Source organism: Citrus clementina, unplaced genomic scaffold (assembly GCF_000493195.1).
Source record: "Citrus clementina cultivar Clemenules unplaced genomic scaffold, Citrus_clementina_v1.0 scaffold_6, whole genome shotgun sequence".
Taxonomy (NCBI): domain Eukaryota; kingdom Viridiplantae; phylum Streptophyta; class Magnoliopsida; order Sapindales; family Rutaceae; genus Citrus; species Citrus x clementina.
Genome location: NW_006262139.1, coordinates 20,706,940 through 20,734,481, shown reverse-complemented (window position 1 = coordinate 20,734,481; position 27,542 = coordinate 20,706,940). Strand labels below are relative to the sequence as shown.

The following is a 27,542-nucleotide window of genomic DNA, read 5'->3' as shown; positions in this document are numbered from 1 at the left end:
GTCTTTTCATGTGCCGTGATTTTAAGGTCCGCGTACCTAAACTTTTAGGCCAGGCCCGGCCCCCGTGCGTGCCATATTGTACCGCGTGCCCTATCGAAACGTAATCGTGTCGTGTCGCGCCGCATAACGCCCAGCCCATTGGCCATCTTTACAGTGGGTTAATTGTTCCCAAATCATCAACGTCCCATCTCATGTTCATCTCGTCTTGTTCTTGTTTATGGAAGCAATCGGCATCAGAAAGGCCAAAACTTCATTCTCCGTTCACCACTCAATTCCTCATCTTTAAGCTGTACAAATCAATGGCTTTTTATACGAAACTCAAGTGCAACCCAAGTGCCGATTTGACACCAAGAACGAAAAACCAAATGCCAAAGCAGAAAACTGAAAGCAAAAAATAATAATAATAATAAATAAAAAGGAAGCAAAGGACCATGCTTGTACAATTTATAAACTGAGAGAAGACGAGTTTTCGACAGTTTAAGTAAACTAAAAAGGAAATGCTTCAAGTCTTGTTGCTGAGCAGATTGCATTTTCAGATCTTCCCGAGATGCTTGCCGCCGTCGAGTGAGGAGGATGTTTTTTTTTTTTTTTTTTTTTCTATATATTTAGATGAGAACAAAATTTTGTTATATAGGGATTTTATTATTTCTGGGCATTTTCGTCTTAAAGATAATATATCTGGACATTCAAGTAAATTGACCAACTTTGGTGATCTCGGTTTAACGGTCATTCGGGCCGTCTGTTTACTCTTATCGGTTTGGTTAGAGCTGACCGGCTTGGCTGGTAAATAATAAAATAAAGAGTTGGTATACACTGGAAGACAAACCGGCTTAATGCAAAATCGGCGGGGCAACAAAAGTTGGTGTGGGGTTGAGGAGATTTTGAATTACCTGCCAGTGGAGAGTGAATCATCGGTCTCTTTTTTCTGCTCTCGAGAACTCACCAAAATCGAATATATCAACAAACCCAGTTTGAAATTCAAGTTGTTATCTTCCACTCGTCATGCTTAAAGAACACACAAGAGAGAAAATTGCCGCAGTACAACGCCCAATTTCAAATCCGCCGGCGGTGATTGATCAATAGAAATATATCACCGATGTTGGTAATAAAGTAGCACCAGTCAAAAATCCAAAAACGTGGACAAATATTTGTATCATGTCATTTGGCAAATTTGATGGGTCTAACAAATTTTTTATTTTAAATATTATGAATCTCATCGCATCTAATCTAATCTTTAGATTTTCACTACAAAACTCGTCAAACCTGTCAAATAAAGGTCCGAGTGATTAGACGTACTATGTCCCTGTGCTCCACACCAACTTGCTAAAAAGACTAGTTGACGAAACATTTTGAGTGTTTTTTTTTCCAATTGCAGTAATTGGATCAAGTGGCTTTGAATCCAACCGATGACGAAACAAATGGACAAAAAGAAATGGGGTTACGTTACGTACCCCTCTTGCAAAATAGCCGGACCTAAAATTAGGAAGTCGAATTTGCGTACGATACTACTACAACTGTTTTGAGCAAAAAAGGGGCGTGTCCAGTGACTCTTTTTTTCAATATGAATGTCGGTCATCCTTATCGCCAGCGACTGTTGCTTCTGATAACTATAAAGTAACAATTGGCGCGCAACCCACACGTGTCAATCCGAAATTCTCTCTTTCAGATATTGACGCGCGCATTACTTAAGCTCAAGCGACTGCGATTTCAATGCTCCCAAAATTTCAGTTAACCGGGGAGACCTGGTGGTCGGCCGGTGACCGTAACAACATGAATTAACATGCGAACGGAAAAGAAAATGATGAGACAAAAGGAGGAGACCGAACATACTTTCTAAGTAATTCTCTCTGTACATGTGAAATAAAGGAGGGATTTGGATTACCCCTGGCAACAGTTACATTGAACCGGAGGAGATTTAAGTTAAAATAAAAATAAAAATCTAGAGAAGAAGATTAAAAAAGTCTTCTGAAAAGCAATAATCCGAGAGAAGCAAACATGAATAGAAAAAAAGCCACACGCAGCTTGTCTACTCTCTCCGGTTGTTTGCTAACCTCGCTCAATATCCTTTCCCTCCTCATTTCCATGTACTCTTCGTACCTTCGTTTTCCTTCCGACTCCCTCCCTTTCACTTTCCCCCTTCTACTCGCCAACCCCTTCTGTATAATTGCCAAACTTTCCCTCCCCGTCAATTGATTTCCATACATGTCCTCCAGATCCAAGCTCACCTTGCTCACGTGCATCTCGCCGCTCTGACACCCCTCCCACGTGACTGAAATCCCAAATTTGACGTACTCCGTCGCCGACCCCTCCTCTCCGGGCCCCGCACAGAAGATCCAAGCGTAGCGCATGTGGACTTCTTCTGTAGACATCCAGCGGCGTTCTACAATCACCGGCTTGTAACTCGATAAATTCATCGCCCGCCGTCTGATCGGATCTATCAAAATCCAGCTCAACGTGAAACGCTCCCCAAATTCGCACATCATCTGCTCGTCCACCGGGTGAGGTATCCGGGTGGGCACCGAATCTTTCGGATCAAGTACGTCGATCCTGAACGGAGAGCTATCGAAATTCAATGGCTCAGTTTCGACGACTTTACCGAATACGTGCCGTTGCTGGTAGAAAATATCAACGGCTGAGATTAATCGTGAGGGACAATCGAGATTGACCGGAGAGGAGGAAGGGGTTGTGATGCTGACGTCGGGGTTGGTGAAGGAGTCGGAGAAGAAGGAGCGGGTCCCCTTGGGGAACGACGAGATGAGCTGGCGGATGCCTGGAGTGTTGGTGGAGGGCCACGTCGAGTTGCTAATGTCTGTCCAGAGAGTTTCGTCGGAAGCGAGGGCGTAGAGCTGAGAGGAGGCGCAGGAGGCGGAGGCGAGGGCAGAGGCGTCTAAATGTTTGAAGACATGAGTTTCCATGATATCAGGATGGACGGTCCAGATTGAGCTGCTGGTGGTGTCGGCCACCGACGGAGAATCCATATCCGTTCGATTATTTTATGGGATGGGTATGAGTGAGAGGAAATGTAAAAGCTCTCCGAGATTCTTAATGAGAAGATTCGGAGTTGCGACTTTTAAAGGCGTCGCTCTACGTAAATGACACTCGGTGTTCCCTTATATAACGAGATTGCCATTCCACCTCACCAAAATTTGTTACGCTTACCACTTACCACCAAAATTTATTATAAACACTCAACAACAACCACACAAATAATGACCCATATAATTTATGTGGATATTATTAAGTGTGTATTTACCTTAATACATTATTATTCATCAAATTGCACGTTAAAAACAAAATTCCAGGCTGTCTTTATCGCGTTGCGTCATTGTTTGCACATGAGAGAGAAATCTAAAACGGTTCCAGGACGGTGGGATTTCTCGGAAAAGTATAAAAAAATGCATTTTTTTATGTACTTTTAAAATTTCAGATTATTCAATGCTAGTGATATGTTTTTTGTATCTATTTATTTATAAGATTATGATAAGTTGTTCTCAGATAAAAATATATGAGATTAAGATAAGTTGATTTAAGGGCGTCTTTAAGATATATCTAATATAAATTATAGTAAAAAAAATAATTCATTAGTTCACATGATTCTACTGTTTTGTTATTTATTTTTATATTGAAAATTTTGATTGTAAATTATAAAAAGTTTTAACTTAAAAAAAATATTAAATTTTATATGGATTCAAATTTACTAATCTGTACCGGAGGGACTCTTTACTGCATTAAAAAATTTTTAACCTTCTCTGTCGCAATATTTAATTTTTTTTTTTTAATCTTCAAGCCAAGTAACTTTTACCTTCCACTCTTGTGTTTGTCAAATCTTCAAGTGATTGTAAGAACTTTTTAACTTTGTCAAGTGAAAAGAAAAAATGAAATTCCCTTTGAGAAAGAAAATAATATTAAGAATCTATAGGTAACACTTTCACTATATTTATAATTTGTGAACATCTTAATAAAATTTTATTATTATCGTCGTCATTGTTGTTGTGAAGACTAATTTCGAATAGAATTTGGATTGTATAAGGAGGGTATTCTGAAAGAATTTGAAATTGAAAGTGACCTAGGTAATTTGGCGAAAATTTGAGTTAATTTAGATAAAATTTGGGTGCTAATCAGTGCGGTTCAAAAAGCTTGCTTACTCATTGATTCATGGTAATAAAACAAAAACAAAAATTTTGCAAAATATGACTTCATTATTCAATCACTTAGTTAAATTATCTTAATAGAGCGAGGTCAAAGATGATTCACGTGCATTTACTTGTTGAGTAAAGGTAGAATGACTATTTTTCACACAAATTAATATGACATGAGAGTATTTCTATAAGTTTATTTAGTCATTCGAGTGGATGACAAATTGAAGTAAAGTTAAAAATGATAATGTTTTCTTAATTGGCTAATTCTCAATATGTATGAATATAATGGAAACATGATGTGATGCACTAGACGTTGACTTGAGAAAAAATTAAAGGGTAAACTCCAATCCATTAAAGGAAACAAATAGAAGTTAGAATACTTTTTAAAATATCGATATGTATATTTTAAACAATTTTTATGATTAAAAATTGATTGTGACAGCTTAAATTAATTAATTATGATAAAAATTAAATTTTTAGCATCACAAATATTTAAAAAGAAAAAAGAAAAAAAAGAAATCTACTTCGTTAAAATTAAATCCCCACCCGCATCCAATTTTAAAAATTGGGAACATGGTGTCACCAGTTGGCCGGTAGCCCATTAGCCTTCCAGCTTGCATTAGTTATATAGCTCATGACAATTCATCTCGATCTTCTCAACTTTGAAGAACATTCCACCGGCCGTTTACGTAATAATAAACGAATTTGCTTCTTTTGATTGGATAGACAACAACGCAAGTGAAAATGATGTTTTCCAAACCCAATATTTGTCAATAAATTGATGTACGTCCATACAATAATTTTCTCGAACGCGCAATGTCAGAAGTTCTAGATAAACTTGTCTTGAATACTAATCTAAATCCAGTGGTGCTGACAGGGACGCTGCTGAAAGCAATTAGAATTTCTCGAGGCTATAGCTGATCTGGAAAGAGGTCTCCCGCCATGGATACGGGCCTATCCAATTAGATTCGCAGAGCTTCATCGGCTTAATCAACGGTCAAGGGTAGAGCAGGTGTCAAATCGATCATGGAAAATTAAGGAGCTTTACATGTGGCAGCAAATCATTCAAAGCTTGTAGTGCAGTGGATTGGCTCTCTCAGCTGAGAATAAACTTGTTGTTACGGCTGTACATCTGCAGGATGCGCCCAGTAGAAATTTCTCATGTGCCGTTCAACGGCTTTCCTGGTCCACTCTTTAATGAAATCATGAAGTTCTGTCAAAATAAAAAAAACTCTCCGACCATTTTTCCTCTTCAAGTGTGTCTTTTTTTCTTTTTAATTCGTAAATTAACTAAAAAAGGTGAACAAAATTCTACTTGTTAGGTGAAGAACTGAAGATGAGGCCAGGAAAAAATTATGGCCTCTCAAATTAAACTGAAAAATGTGTGGTGCTGGTGCATCCACATGTATCACTTTTTCATAGTTAGTACTATCATAAAAAGGAATAGAGTTAAACCTCAGGCTAATTTATCAGATTAATTTAATTTAATTTTACAAATCAATCAAATATAATATTCATATCTAACACAAAAGATATACATAACAAGTTAAGACATATTAACAACTAAGGATCCACTTAGAATTATTTTTAGATGTTTAAAAGTGATTTTAAAAGGACAAAATAATTTTGATATTTGGTAAGTATTATATCAATTAAATTTTATAAATGAAAATGAATATATTGTTATGAAGTGTTATATGTAATTTATATCTAACACAAAAGATCTATCTAATAAGTTAATTAAGACATATTAACAACTAAGATTCCATTTAGAATTAATTTTTCGATGTTCAAAAGTGATTTAAAAAAAATAAAAATTAATTTTAGTATTTTAAAAATATGTTTAGAGATTAATTCTAGTAAAGCCACTGCACCATGCAGTAGATTTTGAAAAGCTATATATATATATAATATGTTGTAAGAATCCAAAAGTATCCTTGTTAATTATGAAATAAAATCATTAGCTTTAAAAAATGATTATTATTATTATCGTCGTCGTCGTCGTCGTTAATTATCTTAAGATAACAAAATAAAGAATAAAATTAATAATATAAGATATTTATTTCAGTTATCAAATGTTATATACATGAAAAAAAATATTTTAGACATATATTTATAAATATGTAAATAAATCTTATTCAATACTATGTCCAATTCAATTATTTATATTTTTACAACAGTTTAACGCTAAAATTTACCAAACACATATGGCTGCTTTTAAAAATCATAGCATTTTTAAAAATAAATTTTACTAAACGCCTAATTGATTCTCGTTACAATTGATTATTTCTACAATAAAAATAACAACAATTATTTTAAAGGGTAGAACATTACCAAACTAGTACTCAAAAGTAGTACTTGAATTTTTGATACACTCTTGAGTTACATGTAACTTAGGTGGTGTTTGTTAATTTGTCTGAAATCTGAATTGGTTTAAATTCTTAATAGAACTAAATGTTTGAATCTAAATAATATGTTTTTTTAATTTGAATTGTTAAAATAAATTTCAGTTGTTTGTTTTTTTAACTTAAAAATTTGAAAACTAGTATTTTTATATTTATGCCCTTTGAAATTATGAATGTTACACAAATAATAAACATATCAAAAAATATAAATAAGATAATATATTATTATAATATAAATTTTGTTCAAGTGAATAGAATCATTTATATTCTAAATTAGTATATGTTAATCAATTTTATAGTTTATGATTTTTTATATGAAAAATATTGATAAAAGTTATGAGGATAAATAATGCTAATATGAAGAAAATAAAAAGATAAAAATAATAATAGTCTACTATTATATTATCACAGGTTATAGAGATGAGTTATAATGTTAATTATTAAATTTTATTTAGGTAAGAATGAAAATTAATTAATTAGATAGAGATGCTTTGACAAATATCTTTAGTGATATCATTTAAACTTTTTAGATTAATCAAAAATTTAAAAAATTACTTTAACAACTTAATAATTTAAAGACTGAAAATTTTTGTTAAAATAAAAAATAAATTTTCTTTATTAGTTAATTGATTGAAATTAAGTTAAATAATAAAAAAAAAACCTTTTTATGACCACTAAAACTGAAAAATGGGTAATGCGTAGACCTAACGGGGTTAATTAACTTCGGATTTAATAATGTGTGGTGCGTACACACGTGTCACTTAGTAATAATTATCACTATCATCATAATTCCTGATAGACTTAGCACACACATTATTTAATCCCTGTGAGACATGATTGCTTTTGATGACTCGTGTGAGACATGATTGACCAGAATTGTTTAATAATGACTCGTGTGAGACATGATTGCTTTTGATGATAACTCCCTCCCCCAACACCCATTACAAAAATTAGTGGATATATATTGAATAATTTACTCTTACTAGATGAGGCTACTTTTAGTTTGTGCGGTTCTTAAAATTCTCAAGTTAAAAAAAAAAAAAAATTAAAAACCCTGTAAACGTCATTGATGAGAAGGTCAAACTTTGCTGCTTAGCTCACAGCGACTCGCTTCTAGAAGAAAATAACATTTCATTTGTAATTGAAACTGTGCCACGGGCTGTGTGGCCCGCGAAACGTTGTGTTTCTAGAAAAAGGGTAATTTAGCGTCAGCCCCAAGATGTTTTGACATTTTACACCGAGCTCCCCTTATTTTTTTACCTTGAGCACTATGCTCCATTTTCGTCAATTTCACAGTTAAATCTAAACAGTCAATGGATAAACCGAGTAAGTCAAAATCAATAATTTCAATTTTGTTTCTCTTTTTCATTTATCTTCTTCTTTTTCTTTTTATATTTTCGTTGTTCTCTTCTTCTTCAATTTCTTCCTTCATTATTTTTCATTTTCTCTTCTTTTTTCTTTACAGTGTCAATCTTATTATCATTCTTCGTCTTTGCAACGTTGATTTGACACAACTCCTAGATCGTGGCAGTGCATCGTTGCTCGTTAGTGCATCACCATCGCGATTACTGCTACTATCAGCCCTTAAATTAAATAAAATTGAACAATTACGACTATTAAATTAAATATTGTAATTGATATGTACTCATTAAATTGATTTTAATAGCAAAATACAAATGTTAAAAGAGCGAGTAAGATAAAATAATTTATGGAAATTATTATTTTTAATTAAATTTGCTATTAATATGTATATTTAAATAGCATCAGTTTCTTAAGTCATCTATTTTAAAAAAGTGTGACACTGAAAATATTTGATTTTTGGAAATTATTTTTACTTTAGAGAAGAAAACAAATTTTCAGCACTTCAATAGTTTAAGTAAAAATGGTATGAAGTGATATGTAACGATTTAGTTGGTATTCTCATAAAAAAAATGATATTCTCATAAAAATGGTACAAAATGGTATTCTCATAAAAGTTTGGTTATTTTTAACGATTTAGTTGTAAAATAATAATAATTGAAACATCTAGTAAAAATATAATTGTTAGAATACTTTGGTGATAAAGTGATATGTAAAAAAAAATCAGGTAAATATTAGATAATATCTCTAGCTTTATTCATTCATTTGTATATGTATATATTTTTGAATGATTAGATTCTATTTTTAACTTCAAATCTATATTATTGGATTGGATGAATCAAATATATAAAATTTAATTTTTTAAGTCATGATTTTACGCAACAAATGTAAGCTAAGGAACACACATTTTTTTAAAGGAAAATGATACTTGAACCAAAAAAAAAAAAGTTATAAAATTGGGACAAAGAATAAAGAACAGGCCAAAACATCTTGACAAAAAGCAAGTCGTAAATAATTACCTAGATATTTTAATCTTTTTATACTTTTGTTAAAATCTTGTAATTCAATTTTCTATCAAAATAGAATTGTTAAAAATTTATTTACGTATGAACTGTGCTTGTCATAGATCGATGCAAATTTGGATGTGTCTTATACTTATATTTAAATATACTGTGAAATTAAAATTGAAATTGTAAGATTACAAACAAAATTTAGATGATTTTATCTCTCTCTCTCTCTTTCTCTATCGCTTTTATACATTGTCTCTCTATTTTTGTTTTGCTTTGTTTTTTTTTATCCCAAATTATAACCTCTTCTAGAGAGTAGAAACAAGAACTTTCAACTTCAAAACAAAACCAAAAACTTCCAAATCTCGCAATTGAAAAAAATAAAATAAGATGAAATAATATCATAAGAAAACAAAACAGACAAGAAAGGAATTTTTATTGATTTTTTTTTTCACAGCAACACACAGACCGCATTTTCTTTTGTTTGTCAAATACTAGTTGAAGAAATTGAACTTATGTCAATGGCAGAGTTCTTAGTTTATTATTTGTTCATTCCAGGTTTTTGGTTCTCATCAGCTTGTTTGTGATTATTAGGAAGAACGAAGAAACAAAACCTTTTGAGAATAAATGAATATTCTACGTATGTCTATGACTAACCAATTCAGGCCAGCATGCAAACCTCAAAGAAAATTCCACGAGAGGATTAACGTCTTCGGAACTCTTTCAAGTGAACTTTGCCACTTGTGCACATGCTTGAATTAATTTTCGAAAAAGGAAAAAAACCGTAGTGGTTACCACGCATTTTTTATTATTTATTATTATAAAACTTTTGAATAAAGTATGTTATCTAACACCTTTTTGTGGTGCTGTCGAACTGCATCACATTTAATGTGCCTGTTATTGGATTTTGGTCAAACATGATCAATTTATCGCTCCGTGGTACATTCACGGACAAAACTGTATTTTTTTTTTCTTTTTTTTTGAAGGCAATCTCTAACTTACGTTTAACGTAATTAATCTTAAACCGTTAAGATATTTTAAATTTGAATCCAACGGATATTATTAAATTTATGTAAAAATAATAACAAATGCAAACCGATTGAATTGGTCAATTGAAGAGATAAACTACCGGATGAAACAATTTGAAAATGGTTTGTCTGCTCACCCATTAATCATCGATAGCTCTTCAAGCCAATTTCGGTCTTCCCCCAACAAAATTACCCACGAAACAAAAAAAAAAAAAAAAAACTTTAAACGTCAACGGTTTAACTTTCACACTTTAACAACCAAACAAATGACTTTCGGACATTAATATCCTTGCCTCTCAAAGAGCATCAACTTTTGAAAACTTTGAACGTCAATTTTCAGCTCAAGTTCTTACATTTTGGTTCACTCAATTTTATTTTCATCATCTACGTCAAGCTTTCTAGCAAAACAAAAGAAGCTTTTTGGCTCATTAAGCTCGGTACCCAAGCATATATCAAGCTCGATTTTTAGAAAGGGTTTCCAATCTCATTTTAACACGTTTTTGTTTCTTGAACTAGATGGTTGTATTATGTTGTGGTGGATTTGTAATTGAATTGTTGTGGGAGTTCTATTAATGGTTGTGTGAAGTTGTAAAGTTTGTTTCAGTTGTTTAGGATATTAGAGTTGTAAGGTAAATCTAGAAAAACGAATTGTTAAAGGAAATGGTGCCAAGATATAATGTAGACTAGATGTTTGATAAAATGCCACGTAAAATTATATTACTTTGGGATGCTTTTTTTAGAGTTAAACTATGCTAACAACCAAATCATAAGTACTTTATAGCAGAAATATCAGAAAATCTAAAGTTTCTCAGTATGGAACTTAAAAAAGAAAAAAAATTGATTTCGCCTAAAACCAAACATTTGGGCAACAATGTGCCGTTGCTCGGACGATAGGCCTATTGACCGCCCGCAACCAACCTGCACTCTTTGATAGAACTCTTCAATTTTTAATTTTTCCCCTTTTCATAAACCCTAGAGCATTATTTCTTACTTGGTTTTTAATTTTTACCGTCCACAAATAGGCTTAACCATTTGTTGCGATTGCTAATCATTCTAAACAAACCAATTTAGCCAGTTTCTCTTTCGTACTATTTTTAACAAATTAAATATCATCCATTGGATAAGATTTTAACACATTGAGTGGTTGAGATTTTCCGGACTGTAACTTCCGTTTGTCGTCTTGTGAGCCGTAACGATGTAGTTCCATATATTCACCGTTGTTTCTCCTTCGCTCGATGGTCTATGGAGTCGTCGATTTTGGCTGCAATTCAACAGTGGAGGTTTGAATTTTGAGGAAGATTGTGTTGGTAGAGATGGAACTGTGGTAACTTTATGTTTGTCGCAACCAGCTAGAGAAGGTACCCTACAGCATTGACCACTTTTAGTGACCGGCTTCAACCGATTAAATCAGTTTCATTTTATCGCTATTGTGTTTACTTGGTTTGTGTTTATTGGCCAGCTAGTCAATTCATTGGCTGTGTGTTACGATAAACATAACTTAGGGGGAACTTATTTTTTTTGGATAGAATGGATTAAACAATATCACAACTGTTGCACGGTACCATAATTTTATCTTTTATTTTCTGACCTCTACTATTTTTTATTTATAATTTATTTATAAGTATTATAATAATTTTATTTTCTCATTCTCTATCCCTCTCCTTTATATTCACATATTCTGCCCCTTTCTCTCTATTTAAATAATTAATAGACCATTAGTCGGTAACCTCTTTTAAATAAAAATATCATTACTCAAGAAATTACTTCAATTATTTTTTACATCACAACCAAGAAAAAAATGCAGTAGCTTGAATTGAATATTTGGATGACAATTTTGAGATCCTGGCAATTGAATAAATTAAAATAACAAATCAAATGTATAAGTTAGAAGTGATTGATATCATATTGGTTTAGATTAAGGTTTAAGGTTTATTATTTTCGAGTAACTAATAATTTTGAAATTAAATTGTTTTGTATTGTATTTTTTTTTGGGTTCAATTTGCACATATTTAAAAAGTATTATTTATTTAATATTTTATTTTAGTAATGTCATGCTAATTTTATTTTTCAAGTTTGATTTATTAATTGAACAAAGGGTTAGATATTGATGTTTAGTTTTAAGTCAAATTTTTAAGTTGAGACAACCGACTCATTTTTTAATTGATCAAATTATTTATAAATTTGAAACAATTTAGATTTATGTGTCAAAATTTTAAAACATTTAATTTTTGAGAATTTCAGTATACAATAGGGACTATGGTGTTATTTACCGAACCACAACATGTTGCCATTGCAACTAGTCTTACGTTAAATCTAATGGTGACAGAACAAGAAGACCAGATAGGGTACACCTTGCAACAGTTTCGCGGTTGTTGGACCTTGTATTCATATGCCTTTCTAGAATATATGTTATTTAATATTAAATCCAAACTTAAAAATAATCTAATTGATTTTAATCGATACTTGATCATTTGATAGCCTTATGCAATAAAATCAACGAGATTGTGGTTTATATATATATATATTAGTTTATTTCTAAAACTACATAGTGATTTCTTTAGATTTTGAAAATTTTATTCTTTTTTATTGTTAAGATCAAATATTCAAATATCAAACAATCACTAGTCAATAATCATGCTCATTAGTCATTGTTCTAAAGAGAAAGCAGGGCTTGCAACAAAGAGAGCAAGAGTCCTATATAAAGATCCTTAGTTGGAGAGAATATCAAGAACATGAGATTGAGGGTAGTGAGTGGACAAGTCGTATCAATTAAAAATCAATTTTAGAAGAGACTCTGCTACCTCAAAGGAAGAGGAAGAAGAAAACATGGATGTGGGATTGGAATGGGGCACCCGAGCACCAGTGATTATAGAATGAATATACGTGGGTTTAGAATAATACTGTTTTTTGAATTACTTAGTGGGCTGTTTTCCGTAAATGGGTTTTATAAGGACTTCTGCGGACTGCATTTAGTAAGAAAAACATGAAGTGGGCTTCTGGCCTACTATCCCTATTTCAATCTCTTTCCAATACGCATCCTCTAATGATCATCGTAAAATCTTTTGGAGATTATTAATATCCTAATTTCTTGTGTATGAGTATGATGTTAATTTAACGAATGGAATGGAACTATATATGAAATTAAAAATAGATGGGCAAGGGGAGTTCGTTGGAGACGATATGCAGGCATACGGCTTGACATGTTGGGGATGCAAAGATCTTGGCCCATTCTCAGCACCACAGCTTTAATCGTTGTGTTTGTTACAAGGATTGGGTGATTTAATGTCATAGAAATGAACACGATATCTCTTTGATCATTAATCACAGAAAGAATACAAATCTCCCACAGTGTGAGTCCCACAACATTTACACTCAACCAAAAAAAAAAAAAAAAAGCCAAGAAAGTAATAAGTCTACCTATTCTTGAAAGGAGTAATCTTGATAACAAGGCCAGGAAAAACGTCATCTGGGTCATTGATATGAGGATTCTGTTCAACAATGTAAGGATCCCCACATTTTTCACTAATAGTATGCAATGTCTCTCCTTCTCTGACCACATAAATTTCATCACACGGCTTGTTTACATTCCTTGGCTGTGTCACTTGACCCATGAATCCACCGCCATCGCTTGATTCACAGCAGCTCAAAACCAACATTATCGCCATGAACAAAGCACAGTGCCAAGCAATCTTCTCCGCCAATCCAGTGGTTGATGAAGCTCGCGTCATGATCGATCGCAGAACTGAAGCACTAGTTGAGGTTTGATTTAATATTTCTTGACACAATATTGTTCGATTTGGATGCTTAATTTATATGGTATAAGATAAAGGGGTTCATAAATTTTGTCACTGGATTTGGTTGTTGGAGTGGGTACAGTTTTTGGGCGGGAGTTGAAACGGTCCTCTCGGTGAGTTAGGTAACTGTCGATGGCACAAACTTATAAATTAGTCTTAACAAAGAGTTGGTTTAACTGCTTTATTAAATGATTTTGGTCATTGCTTTTGACTAGCTGGTTTGATTGTTTATTTACTTTTTATATTTCCTGGAAAAGGTCTGTTTCGAAGGGACTGTGACTGCATGTTTGCATGGGAAGAACAGAAAGTTCAACTCTCATGCAGAAGTCGTGTGCAAGGCAAAGACCCTTCCCTGGTTTGAATAATATTTTGTATGCATTTCTAGAAAAAAAAAAAGGGGGTTTTTATATTTGAAAGCTCTGTTTATAAAAGCCCTTTCAGTTGCCTGCGCTCAAATTTAATAATTGACCAATGAATCATAGGGTTGACATTTTAACAAAGACAGAGGTTAGCTAGGCAGTTGCATCTCTTAGGTAAGGACGTAAGGTCATGTTATCTACATTTGAAAATATCACGGCGGTTTCAGATTTACTGTGCTTGCTTGCGTTTAAGGACTGCAAGCAAAATATTTTGACCTTCTTTTGTCATACTTTGCAAAAGGCACGTGGTCATATCCAAAAGTTGTAGAATATGCATTACAGTAGATTCAGGTTTTAATGTGCCTTCATTTTGCAATCCAGCAGTAGTTACTTACCGTAGCAATTAGTTCAAGCAATCGAGTTTACCGCAGGGTTAAAGCTTAAGAAAACATAATTGGAGGGAAGCAAATTATGAGTTTTGGCAGGAGCTTTGAAGTAAAATACCCACCAATAAGACGTGATCAATATCCCATTTACTTGAACAGGATCAGAAGATAAAACTTTTCTGTTACCGTAGCTTAACGTTACTAACTCATTTTTCAAGCAGAAAGTTGAGCAGATGTATTTCTGGGTTGCTGTAATGCATCATTCTTAACATTAGTGAATGGCATGACTTAAGCCAATAATTTACAACTTCAAATGGGCATCTTTATTAATTCAGAATCATTCAGAGTATGTTTTTTCACAAATGCATGGTAACATTAAGAAGAATTCCATCAATTTGTTCCCTAAAACCCAATATTTGGGTTGTCACCAGTGAAATGAGAATAACTGACGGAGTGTTTTCTGGATCTTTACGGCAACCCCAACACATTTTGAGGTTTAACCTCTTCTGAAATGTGGAGCACAGATTAGAGCAGCTTTCATTGTTTCATCAGCAGTCTTTTAATATAATTGAGCACTTTATCCACATTGACCGTCCAAGCAACTGAAACAGGGGAATAGCCTGTCCATGGATTACTAACATTCCATCTGTACCAAATTACAGTGTCACTATTGGTACAAGCAATAACAAATGCAAAACAGATCTAAATTCATAAATAGAACACTCGAACCTTTTCAGTCCTTGATCCATTAGTGTATGCCCCGTACATATTCCTTGCGTCTCAACCCTCACAACTCCCTTCTTGAATGTGAAGAGATCTGGCCGAACTAATGCCACAAAACTAACAGGGTCGTGTAGGAAAATGCCTGTGACCAAATTTCTCAGAGTTAACCAAGAACATTTTTGTTAAGGAAGTTGACAAAAAGAATGTTCAAGTTTCGAAGCAGTTATTGTATATTCATCTAACTTTTAAATGAAAAGTTACCATGGACACCATCAGACTTCACATGCCAGTCTCGGTAAAATTTGCACATGTCACCCAATAGCTGAACATACCTTCCTTTAGATTGCCTCAATTCAAGCAAGTCGGCATCTAATGCATAAGATGATGCAAACTATCAGAAAGTCTTTATTTACCACAAAACAGGAAGAGGAAAAGTGAAGGGAAAGAAGACCAAACGAAACTTGCTCCACCTGTCAGTTTGACTTGCGTAGTAATGTTTATTCCAACAACAGCAATGTTTGCCCCAGAGGTAAACACAACATCTGCTGCTTCAGGGTCTCCATAAATCTGCAAGTTGGACAAATTAATGGTCACTCTGATGGTACCTGATTGTTTTGACGTTGATTCAAGCTAAAACCAATTTCTTCACAACTTGTCACTCATAACTATAGTTAATCATTTTGTATTTTAGCGGAACCTTTTAAAAATATATTGACTCCTTTTGCTGCAATGAGAACCTTTGACTTCCAAAAAGACAAAAGGGAATATATGATGGTGCTTTGAAACAACAAACATCGAGTTTCAAGTATATAGTTGAAAGAAACTTGGGCAAAATCTGCAGAACCAAAGCTTTTGGCTCTGCTATGATTTATGAATCTAATTTCCGAAGGCAACAAATCCACACTGGGAAAACCTATTCAATTTAGAGAAGCTTTTATGATGCTTTGTGTATAAATCACAAATGTAGGAAAAGCTAGCACTTACATTCGCTTCAGCCGCAGGATTGACATTTCCCAATGCAAAGAAAGCACCACCAAGTACAACAATGTTTTTCACCTTACTTGCAAAGGATGAGTCCCTTTTGATTGCCTGATTTCAGAACAGCATTAGAAATGAACTCGTGAATTCTGAAAATATTAATTTCAACTAAGCAAACTGGGAGAGGCCAAAAAGAACTTACCAAAGCCAAGTTAGTTAGTGGTCCAAGAGCAAGTATAGATACTTCCCCTGGATATTCTGAGACTTTATCAACTAGAAATTCAGATGCATTCTTATCACATTTCTTTGCTTTTGGAGGCGTTAGAGATATATTTCCCATCCCATCAGAACCATGAGCAAATTCAGCAACCCGAGGCTTTCCACCCTTTTCAAGAAAAACCATGGTTACTTTGGCTACAATAACAAGAGGATGCCATATAACTTGGAGAAAAAAGAGTTAGAAGAAAGAACTCAAAAAGTCTTGACCAGCAGACATGATGCAAATCTATTCACAACAAGGCTAACTAAATACCACAAACATTTAACCCTAAGAAGGTAGCAATGAACTTTCAGAAAAATATGACGATAGATCATCGACTAGGCATATTACATGAAGAAGTTAAAAGAAAGTTTGTCTGCCACACATAGGATCTTTCACTAAAAAGAAACATCAAGCAGATGAAGTAACACCAACATACATCATCTAAGTGGCAGCTTAATAACCTATCTTTGGTAAAGGCACCTAACGCAGTACAAGCTCAGTAATTTAACTTTGGTCAATCTAGGAAATTCTTTAAACACAGATTGAGTGACACAGACATACCTTCAAAGGCTCAGGGCTGCCTTCTGCCACAGGAACACCTGGACACCCTGCCATTTCACACTATCCTTTTGCATATCAAAAACGGGAAATTGATCATGGATATATTCCAAAACGAAGAAAAAAACCTAAAATAGGAGAAATAAAACCAAGTACAAGAGGACAGGGTCAACTGATACATATACATACCAGAGTCAAGGCATTGCGAGTGGCGTCTTCAGTAGTAACATTACCAAAGATTGTTGTCAACCCCAAGATCTCCAATTCCGGAGTTTGAAATGCCATTAAGATTGTCATGCTATCATCTGTTGATTAAAGATAACCCATTCACATCTCACCCGTGACACCAATCACAACAAACCAATACAAAATTAACGAGTTGAACAACCTAGACAAAAAATTGGAAAGCTACAGAATTTTTGTTAATTCTTTTCTCAAACCATTAATAAGAATCACATCATTCAGATATAAACAAGTTCCAAAAATCACTGATTACCTTAGAACTAAGTGGTCCGAAAACCCCAAAGCATCATAATTATCTTCATCATTGCAGAACCCCTTGCTTAGCTATATCATCATGGTAATCCTTTTTTTCCTATTTTGACACAATGTATGTTCTCTAATTGAAAAATTCATCCACCCTCAAACAGCAGCACCAGAGGTCATCATCTATCGAGCAGCATTTAATACATCCATTTACTTTTTGCCCTTTGCAATTTTGAAAGTGATTCCCATTCTTTTCCTTCCCAATATAAGGTCCAGTAATAATGCTCTTCCCAACTTATTAGTTTTTACCAATATTTGTACTTTGATTGACATAGCAAATGACTAGACTCGTCACATTTTCTACATAAATAAATCTGGAAAAGTGGGTCTAACTTACAAAATACATTTAGTAATTACCTTGCTATTATTTTTGCTTTTTAATTGTTGTGTTTGAAAAAACGAAAAATTATACCTGTGTGTTTCAAACAAATTTCTCCTTTCTGAATCTGGAAAAGTAATCTCTTAATCTGTACTATGATCAAACAATACCTTTTCCAACCTTTACAGCCGAAAACAAAAGGAAAACACTTTTATATGCGAAGCAAATTATCCCTAAACACTTGCAATTGTAGCTATACAAGTCTCTCTCATTTTTTCAATCACCTTTGCTTACAAAACAAACAAACGGAATTGATGCTCTCATTAAAGCTCTCAGAACCCAAAAAAATTTCTAACACAAAACTAAATTACACAACCAATACAGTTAATTATTTTAGTTTTACCTAGACCAATCCAACAAACCAAAAAAAAAAAAAAAAAAAGAATTTTCAATTGGTTTACTTCACATTAAGTAATGTATACATATTTCCTTTTTCAAAAATTCAAACCAGTTCACCAACAACGACAATGCAATCACAAGTACATTCCACAAATGCACATGTCTTCTTATTTATTTTTTTAAAAGGAGGAGGAGGAGAAAGTGAAACTCACCGATTCCGGGGTCAGTATCGATAATGAGCTTGGCGGGGTTAGTAGAAGATCCCAAAACGACGCCGCTGCCGTGAGAATTTTCATTCGCCATAACTCTATCCATAATCAAAAGCAAAACAAAACAAGAGGGAGGGGTTTTGAGACAGCGAAATAACAACCGAAGACTCAGCAATAAAACTTATGCTTTGTCAGCTCAGCCGAAAGGAGACGAGACGAGACGAGGAAGCCGAATGGCTGATGCCAAACTGAGCCGCCCCGCAAAGACTAAAATCACCAAAACGCTGTGGTTAGCTGGTACAAGCGATACAACAATTTGATTTGATTTCGAACTTTTGGTTTATTCAGGCCCCGACGCGTGGAGTGTTTTAACTGGATCTCAATCTTGTAAATTTCTCGTCTTTGTATTCGCTTTGCCACCAACACGAAGATCCGCAATCTTGTTTTTTTTTTTTTAAATTGCCACCAAAATAAAAATATAATAATAAAAATAAAGCAAATAATGGAGAATTCCATGTGCTATTCGCTTACCTTTTTTTCTTTTTGGGTCAAGTTTGTTTAACCCGCTGTCCCAGTTTAGATGGATTCACGTCGTGTTCAGAGCTGTTTAAATTTGACTGAATTTTGTTTGATTAATTTATTATGACACATTCTCCTCAGCTTTAGAATATTATATAGAATATTACGCCGACATTCACCCAAAGAATTTGATAATTAATATGATTAGGAGGATAATCACATCCGAGAGTTTCATGATTTTTCTAATAAGAACAGAGTTTGTCTATTTTTATAAATTTGTCTCCTACTATAGTAATAACCTCGGTGCGTAGTAGATGCCACCGAATCTTGTAGCGCTAGTGGTAGGCTTTTAGTTATGCTCTCGGAACATTCACAGGGTGTGAGTTCGTGCTCCCTTCACTAAAAATCCCATGGGAGGCACAGGTACAGCGCATATACGTATATTCCAAATCAAGGAGGAGTCTTTTTTTCTTTAATAAAGCAAGGGAGGATGATCTCCAAGAAACTAAGCAAGGGAAGATCCGTCGTGATTGTGATTCATTTCTTGCGAGTCAAACAAGAAAAAAGTTCATGACGTATGTTACATCCTGAGGTCCTAAAGTAAATAGAGACGAAAATGCACATGTTCCACGGGACCCACATCATTCTAATAACCACGTGCAAGCACATGACAATTTGTCAACTCTCTCACGAGCCAAGCCAACGCCCCACGACAATATGTTTGTAATTATTAATTATTATTTCTTCACCCATACATCATGATTGTATAATATTACATATTCAAGAATATAACAAAAAATTATCAGGGCAGGTATAATGTAAAATAAAAAAGAAAATTTTGATTTCTGTAAAATTTAGCCAATTGCCTAAAACGGTTACCTCATGACTCAATATAATATAAAAATATATATAAATTTTAATATGTTAAATACTGTATTTTTTTATTAATTGATGACATCCTTATTTTATTATTAAAATTTTAACAAAAGATTGTCCTTGCATAAAGAATTATTTTATTATGTAAAATCCAGATCCAATTTTTAAATGAACACCATCGCAAGCACAAGCACAATAAACAAAAAACAAAAAGGTAAGCACCTTTTTATCTACCGATGATTTTTGTTAACTATGATGGTACCGAATGTGGTTGTGTAAGCCCCCACGTTTCTCTCCACACAATTTCATGTGCAATCACATGCTCATTTATAAAACTTGAAGCAATATGTACTAGCAGCAATAAATCATATCATTATTCAAGAGAAATGGATGGCTCTGCTTCTGAAAATCTTGCACAAAAAATCATATATATTTTGTGTAATGCTATTGCGGACTAACTTGTTAAATATAGGGATGGCAAAAATTCTTACGGAGACGGATACCCTCAGTGATTTTTCCCATTCGGGGAGGGTATGGGAAAAATTTCATACTTAATTTCTTATTCGGGGAGGGGACGGAAAAATTTTGTTACCCAATTTCTTATTCGGGGAGAGGACGGGGATGAGGTGGAATCCCCATCCCCTACCCATTTTCCCATTTTAATTTTTAATTTTATTTTAATTTTTTAAAATTACTAGTAAATAAATTATAAAATTTAAATTATAAAATTATAAATATTGGTAAAAATAAAAAATATCAAAATATTTATATTATTAAACTTTTAGGCTTAATTAACTAATTAAAGTCCTAAATTTTTATTTAGGACATTAAAAAATCCGAGTAGATTCTATTAGCCCAAAAATTTTTTATTTTTAATATTCTTTAAATATTTTAAACTTAAATCTGTTTTTTATTTATTTTTAGATGTTATAATTGCCCACAGCGAATAACAATTTTAATATCTAATCTAATCTAATCTAATATTTACTCTTATTTGCTCCGATTTAACTATTATGTTGTAAAGGGAATATGCCACATTTATAAAGTACCTACGCCACCATTGAAAAAGTTAATTTTGAATCTAAATTTAATTTTATTTGTAACAATTTTATATTAGACTATTAATTTGTTCATAATAGCTTGTAAAAGAAGTTTGTATCCCTTGCATGCTGTGTTACTTACTAATTTAATGTATGTAATTTTTGTAATGGATATTAATGTAAGATATATTTCGAACTTTACTTTTATTTGAATTTTTTATTTTAATATGATTAACTCAAAATAAAAAAAAATATATATTAGTTACTCGGGGATCGGAGACCCTCGGGGATCCCCTGTTATTATTCGGGGAGGAGATAGAGATTCACTCAAGTAATTCTGACGGAGACGAAGAGGGGACGGGGACATACACAAAATATCGAGAATGGATACGGGGAGATTGGTCCCCTCCCCTCCCCTCCCCATTGCCATCCCTAGTTAAATACTACCTCACAGAAAAATTATGCTTAAAAAAAAATGAATTTTCTTTAACATTTCCCCTTTTTTTGTGGCTCCACTTTTACTTTTTCCTTTTTCTTCCCCCAACATATGGTTAAAATCGTTCATAGCCAATACATACAAAATGAATGAATTTTGTAACATTTTGGGCACTGTTAAATAAATCTCACTGCTCGAAAGGCGGAAGCCACTTCTTGAAAGGTCGAAGCTGTGCTTTAAAAACTGCCAGCGAAATCAAAATTGCCACAGCATAAAACGAAGTTAGTGGCCTGAACATCCCGAAGGCATGAATTTGTAAAATTTTATACTTTCGACTTGCTCTTAGGGTGACATTGCAGCTATATTTGCTAAATACAGACTACGATGATCCAAATAGGTGAAATCGCACCGTCGCACCAACAATTCCTCCTCAAAATTAACCTGAACAAAATGAAAATCTAAGAAATGCCATAATAAAGGCTTTATAACAAATTTAAATTGCCAGAAGAGTTAAAAGCCAAGATAAACCACAATCTTGTTGTGCCAAGACAAGACACTCTGAAAACACCATTCAACTCCACATCCTGCACATGCTAAAAGGTCTTGAATGGGAGAGTTGTCATGAGGTTTAAACATTGTTGAATGTAAAACTAAACTTGACGTTACTCGTAATACCTAACAAGTGTTATCTGGTTAAGACCAAGCCGTCTTTCTATCTATTGGCTCACTAACTAGCTACCCAGATTATTAGAATTCGATGCAACATCATTTTAATTTCTTTAAGGACCTTTAAATAGTGAGTAATATTAATAAGAAATGATAAAACCACAAGAGAGAGAGTTATAGAGAAAGTTGGTAGCGATTAAACATTGTCCCCACCAACTGGAGGCAATCTGGTCCGAACGGCCGCAAAAAAGATTATAAACCTGTTTGACTCAATTATATTTCAACCATAGTTCATTAAAATTGAGATTTGTACTTTAATTAGACTGTACTCATTCCTCCAAAAGTAATTCAGCCTAGGCAAAAGGTCAAATCCACTAACAGAATAGATTCTAAAATCTAATCTTGTAGGACATCGGCAAACCTACAAACTTAAGGATAAAAGCAACCTATCAAGAATATACAACTAAATCATCTAGTACATATAAATAAAAAACAAGGAGTTATTGATTCCCTTAACATACCCCACTAGAAAATGCCTCAGGTAGAGCCAATGATATTAGCAGGCATCTTCCCCAGGTTACCCTTTGCACTGGCGGCAGTTTGTCCACCCGTAGTCCTAGCACTTGCAACCTCAGTTGCCATGACTGATTTCTTTATCTGCCAAAAGCAAAGTATCTAATAAATCAGACGCCTTCCTCCAAAAGTAATTTAACTAATTTCCTATAACTTTCCTCTTTAGTCAATTTTCAGTGTAAACCAGCACAATGATATGTGAAATGCACAGACAGACATGCATCTTTATATATAACAAGTAGACACATGATATCAAGGGTAAAACTCACTGCAGCAAGCCGCTCCTTGTGGATATCACATACAAGCTGTAAAAACCATAGAAATACAATTAGAAAATATAGGAAATTTTGAAAGATGTTTCTTAAACACAAAGCTTCCAACATCATAGCCTGGAGGCTATATATTGGACCATAGCCCCATTCACAATGGTATTGGGTCAGTGACGATTCTTACTGGTTTTCTGAAGGTCTTGATCTCATCACCACTAAACCCAGGAAGTGTCATATTCCAATTTCTTTCTGTATCAATGCATGAGAATAGTAAGTTAAGTACTAGCTGTACATAAACAGAACCAAAAACAAAATGCAGAATATATTTTGCAGCATAACTAACCAAGATGTACAAGTATGTCTTTTGCTTCCAATGTATCTGATTTTCGATGCTTAGCTAATGAGCAACCAAACATTGTAATCTGATTAAAAAAATAAACAGTGCATTTTAATGACAAATACAGGTAGAGAAAGTATCAAATAACAGCACAAACATTGTGGTAAGGCTTCAACTACTGGGGAAGAAGATTAAAGGAAGACTTTTATCATACATACATGTGGCTAAATATGGTAATTATAAATTGCCTAGACAAATTCTTCATGGCTAAACATTATATCTTGCAACCTGACACAATATCATTGCCTCTGCAAGATTTGTATATAAGTATGATTGACAATTATAGAGATATACAGCAATCTTTTATATTTTATATACTGGAAGACCAATCATATAATTCTTGTTTAAGAGTTTCTAGCCCACATTAATCTGCGAAAAAGATCATTATAAATATGATCATATATGTCATTGCCCAAGCAATGTTCCAACTTCACCAACAAAAACAGGGCATCATTGAAAATTCTTGCCTTGAAAACGGTCCGGATTAACCTAGGAATTCATGAAAGAGAATCCAAGAGCACAAAACATCCTTAAAAATGTCCCGTGTGTGTTGTGTGAGAGAGTTCAAGAGACTATAAATTCAACTACTCACAGACTCAACAAAATCTTCTGCAATATCCACAAGAATATCTTCAACGTCCGGATCCAACCTCTCTGATGGATCAATCTGTCAAAAAAGCATAAGAATCCAACTTAATACCAAGAGACAGAAACAAAGGCACAGAGACTCATTTAAAATCTAAGAGAACCAAACACAAGATAGTTAAGAAGTGAGAAAACACCAACCATATAGGACCAAATAGACAAGTGTAGATTGGCCAATGCTTCTAAAGCTAATCTATACATATCATCCCCAAATCAAATATTGACATGCACAATCAACAAGTATGCCTTCAAGACAAAAAAACAAATAAAGCACAAATCACATCACATTTGTTGCATTATATCCCCAATAGCTGACCCACTACACTGCTAGCAATGCACTGTCAACAGGATGACAATGAGTAAATGCATATTACTGGTACCGCTCACTCTAAATAAGTTGTGAACGAGAGACACCATTAGAACAAGTAACCAATAATGCAATGACTTAACAAGATCTCCTTTGCCATGTTATAAGTCCAACTCCTCAATTGTGAAATAAATGTCTATTTTCAGTTGTTTGCAATAAAATCAAAACTGGAAACAATCCCAAAACTTCTAGGTTTGGAGATACGGCTAGTACGAATTTGAAATATTAAGAGAAGGTAAATATGTTTCACCTGGTTAACTAGCTCCTGGATGCTTCTTTTGGTGAGAATCCGATTACCAAATTCATCACTTTCTGTGCCAGCTATTTTACTCTGATTCCCGGTCTGGACAGCGTTAGGCTGTACCAATGCAAGGGAGGAAGGTTTCTGAGTTGCAGAGCCCGGCGGCCTTGTAATTTGCTGTTGATGGGGTGAAGATTGAGGCACCCTTGGTGAGGAAAACTGTTGCCCATAATGGTCAGGCAGCTGATGTGATGGTTTCGATTGTTGTGACTGCACAGATGAAAGATGCTGTTGCTGCAAATTTGTTGACAAGGGAGAATGTTGCTGGGGAATATGTGACCGCTGCTGCATGGATGGAGTGTTCATCTGTGGTCTATATGTAGAGGGGGGTGGCAAAGGAGGCTTCCCTTGTGATCCAGATGATAACCATGGCTGATTAAAGGACTGCACACTTTGTGATGTATTTGGTGAAGAGGAACCAGGTGAACCAACTTGTGAGACCCGCATAAGGCCTTGCCCTTGGAAATTCTGCAAAACGTAGATGAAAGAACAAATCAGAGAAGAAATGCTAAAGGAAAAGGTCAACAACCCAAATCTCATCAAAAACTTTTCATCAGCCATGATAAGAACAGGTCAATCCAATACAAACAGCGATTGAACTTGTCAAATCATCAAACCATTAAGTATCCCATTGCCAGCCAGAATTCTCCTTATTCCCATAAAAGCATACCCCAAAAAAAGGAAAGGTGGCCTATGTCCACCGCAATAACACCCAAATTAAAGCCCATGCCTCCAATTCTCCTTATTCCCAACAAAGGGAAAAAATTTAGATTATTCCAGTGCTCCAAGGTTTTCATATGCCAAGATACACAGAAGAAAACTAAAATTTAACCTCTGGAAAGAAATTGCTGTGCACCAATTTGGACCATCTAGCATAATTTCCACTTTGATTTCAAAGAGTTTACTTCATCATATTTTTCATGAGTACGGCTACTGCAATGTTCTTATTTTTGGGGTAAAACAAAGTATTGCATTTCAATTAAAACAAAATATTGCACTTCAATTGGCTATCCATCCACCAAATACTCCACCAACCCCCCGTCCCCCTGTGGGGTACCCCTTCTTCCTTAAGGAACAACAAACAAACAAAAAATCAAGTTTTTTTTTTTTTCCATTTTATATACTCAGAGAAGGTATTTCTTTTGCTAAAATCCTAACTTCTGTTGAGTAAAAATTTAAAGCCAAATTATGTCAATATTTAATCATTCACTTGAATTATCACAACATTAACCTTCTTTATGAAAATTTCTTTTGAATGAGGGGGGGGGGGGGGGGGGGGGGGGAACTGTGAATTAAACTTGTGGATTACACTCAAGCCAACCCCCCACCCAGACCACCTTAGCTGATTTTCCACTTTTGAAGTTAACAAAATCTAATCTTAGTCACACCATAAATACATGAATGTATTAAAGAAAATTAATTATTACTAACTTGGGTGCCTGGAGATTGACTACTTGGGGAAGATGGCGGCGGTCTAAGGGAAGATTGTTGCACAGGCCTTGGTTGATGGTGTTGTACAGAAATCCCAGCAGGCCGCATTTGAGAACTCGAACCTAGCGATCCCATCACCCCCATTCCTTGGATTGCAGGTGGCCTCACCTACAAATTACAAACATCACCCAATTTAATAACTGATGAACAAAGTGTCTGCTTGACAACAAAGAAACTGAAAGACCATCAATAAATTAGGACAAACACACCACCCCATTTAATAAAAGGAAACAAAGCTTTTTTTAGAGCATTCCTTTCACCAATCTTAACTTAAAGAAACTGCCAAAATCACTCATTTATTGAAAATAAATAACATAAAATCTAAATAGTCTCAGAGCTATAACCGATTCAAAAATAAATAAATAAATAAATAAAGGGGTCGAAGTAGAGACCGAATCAGGAACGTTAACTCCGGAGCGGCCCAACCCGCCAAACGGCTGGCCAAAAGAAGACGAAAAGGGGGGCGAGGGTTGGGGAGATGAAGCTGTAGGGCGGGGTGCTGGAACTCCAATGGCAATGCCGCCCCTCGGGGGAGAGGGAATCGGAGGCGAAGCCGAGGTCGATGGAGTCGCAGAAGAAGAAGAAGGAAGAGAAGAGAAGTGAGAAAAGTGTTGCTGCGGCGGTTGCCATGGTCTCGAAAATGAGGTGGGTCTAGGTGGTGGTGGTGTGAGCGAAGTGGGCCTTGACGGTGGGGCCGGGCTGGGGCTGGGGCTTGGGTTAGGGTTTGGGGTGTTGGTTGTAGGAGTTGAAGTTGGTATTGTTGTAGATGAAGGGGTTGACGGTGTTGGTGGAGTTTGTTGTTGCTGTTGTGGAGGCTGTGACGACGGTGCCGTGATTTGTGAAGTGGTGACGGTGCTGCTGGCAGTGTTGGCTGTGGTGGTGGTGGTGGTGGAAGGAGTGGGGGTTTGTGTTTGTTGTGGCTGTTGTGGCTGCTCTTGATCCATTGGGAGTTGGAGGGAAAATTGAGACAGATTTGGGGATTTTATGTGGCTTTCACTGGCAGAGGGGCTTTGTCGCTTTGATTTGATAGGTTGGTTTTATTATTATTATTATTATTATTTCAAAAGTAGCAAAACATTTTATTGATGTCAATTTGCCTAGCATCGGTTAATAGGTTAATCTTACCATGCTTATATCAATGAAGGACACACGAGGTGAGTTTATGTAATTCCTTTTTATTATTATTTATGTCAATTTATAATTGTTCGGAGTAAATTCCTTCTCAAATATGATAGTTTTTGGACATCTTGAACCAATTCAATAAAAATAGTGATAACATATACATTTAATTTAAAGATCTTAATTTAAAAATTTGACATAAATTTTCTGGTAATCTTTAATCCTTACACAACCATTTAATGGTGAATATATTAATATCAATTTTACCCACCATCGGATTGTCTAAAATTAATGACTTAAAATTTTTATTTAAGTTAAAAGTTTCAGTTAAAATATTATAACCATATCGTTTAAATTTATATTAATATAAAT

At 34.4% G+C, this 27,542-nt stretch overlaps 4 protein-coding genes across 6 annotated transcripts; all 4 read right to left on the bottom strand.

Annotated features, from left to right (window-relative positions):
* Positions 1 to 1,814: 1,814 nt before the first annotated feature.
* LOC18039968 (probable F-box protein At2g36090) lies at positions 1,815 to 3,073 on the bottom strand. Its single transcript, XM_006430185.2, has one exon. The coding sequence runs from the start codon at positions 2,976 to 2,978 to the stop codon at positions 1,953 to 1,955; it is 1,026 nt and encodes a 341-aa protein (XP_006430248.1). The 5' UTR covers positions 2,979 to 3,073; the 3' UTR covers positions 1,815 to 1,952.
* Positions 3,074 to 13,351: 10,278 nt separating this feature from the next.
* Positions 13,352 to 13,666, bottom strand: LOC18038156. Its single transcript, XM_006430184.1, has one exon. The coding sequence runs from the start codon at positions 13,664 to 13,666 to the stop codon at positions 13,352 to 13,354; it is 315 nt and encodes a 104-aa protein (XP_006430247.1).
* Positions 13,667 to 14,702: 1,036 nt separating this feature from the next.
* On the bottom strand, positions 14,703 to 18,930 carry LOC18038155 (uridine nucleosidase 1). Of its 3 annotated transcripts, none has more exons than XM_006430182.2 (9): positions 18,475 to 18,930; positions 17,188 to 17,303; positions 17,002 to 17,061; positions 16,381 to 16,563; positions 16,185 to 16,289; positions 15,671 to 15,767; positions 15,462 to 15,569; positions 15,207 to 15,342; positions 14,703 to 15,123 (listed from the first exon to the last, which is right to left on the bottom strand). In XM_006430182.2, the coding sequence occupies exons 1-9, from the start codon at positions 18,575 to 18,577 to the stop codon at positions 15,015 to 15,017; spliced, it is 1,017 nt and encodes a 338-aa protein (XP_006430245.1). In that variant the 5' UTR covers positions 18,578 to 18,930; the 3' UTR covers positions 14,703 to 15,014. The 3 variants fall into 3 exon arrangements, with proteins under 3 accessions (XP_006430245.1, XP_024037929.1, XP_024037928.1); XM_024182161.1 differs by lacking the exon at positions 18,475 to 18,930 and adding an exon at positions 17,495 to 17,593; XM_024182160.1 differs by lacking the exon at positions 17,002 to 17,061.
* Positions 18,931 to 21,488: 2,558 nt separating this feature from the next.
* LOC18039852 (transcription initiation factor TFIID subunit 12) lies at positions 21,489 to 27,073 on the bottom strand. The gene is made up of 9 exons (XM_006430181.2): positions 26,444 to 27,073; positions 25,992 to 26,159; positions 24,510 to 25,028; positions 23,840 to 23,914; positions 23,194 to 23,272; positions 23,035 to 23,099; positions 22,851 to 22,886; positions 22,530 to 22,665; positions 21,489 to 21,783 (listed from the first exon to the last, which is right to left on the bottom strand). The coding sequence occupies exons 1-8, from the start codon at positions 26,993 to 26,995 to the stop codon at positions 22,546 to 22,548; spliced, it is 1,614 nt and encodes a 537-aa protein (XP_006430244.1). The 5' UTR covers positions 26,996 to 27,073; the 3' UTR covers positions 21,489 to 21,783; positions 22,530 to 22,545.
* Between the last annotated feature and the right edge of the window lie 469 nt (positions 27,074 to 27,542).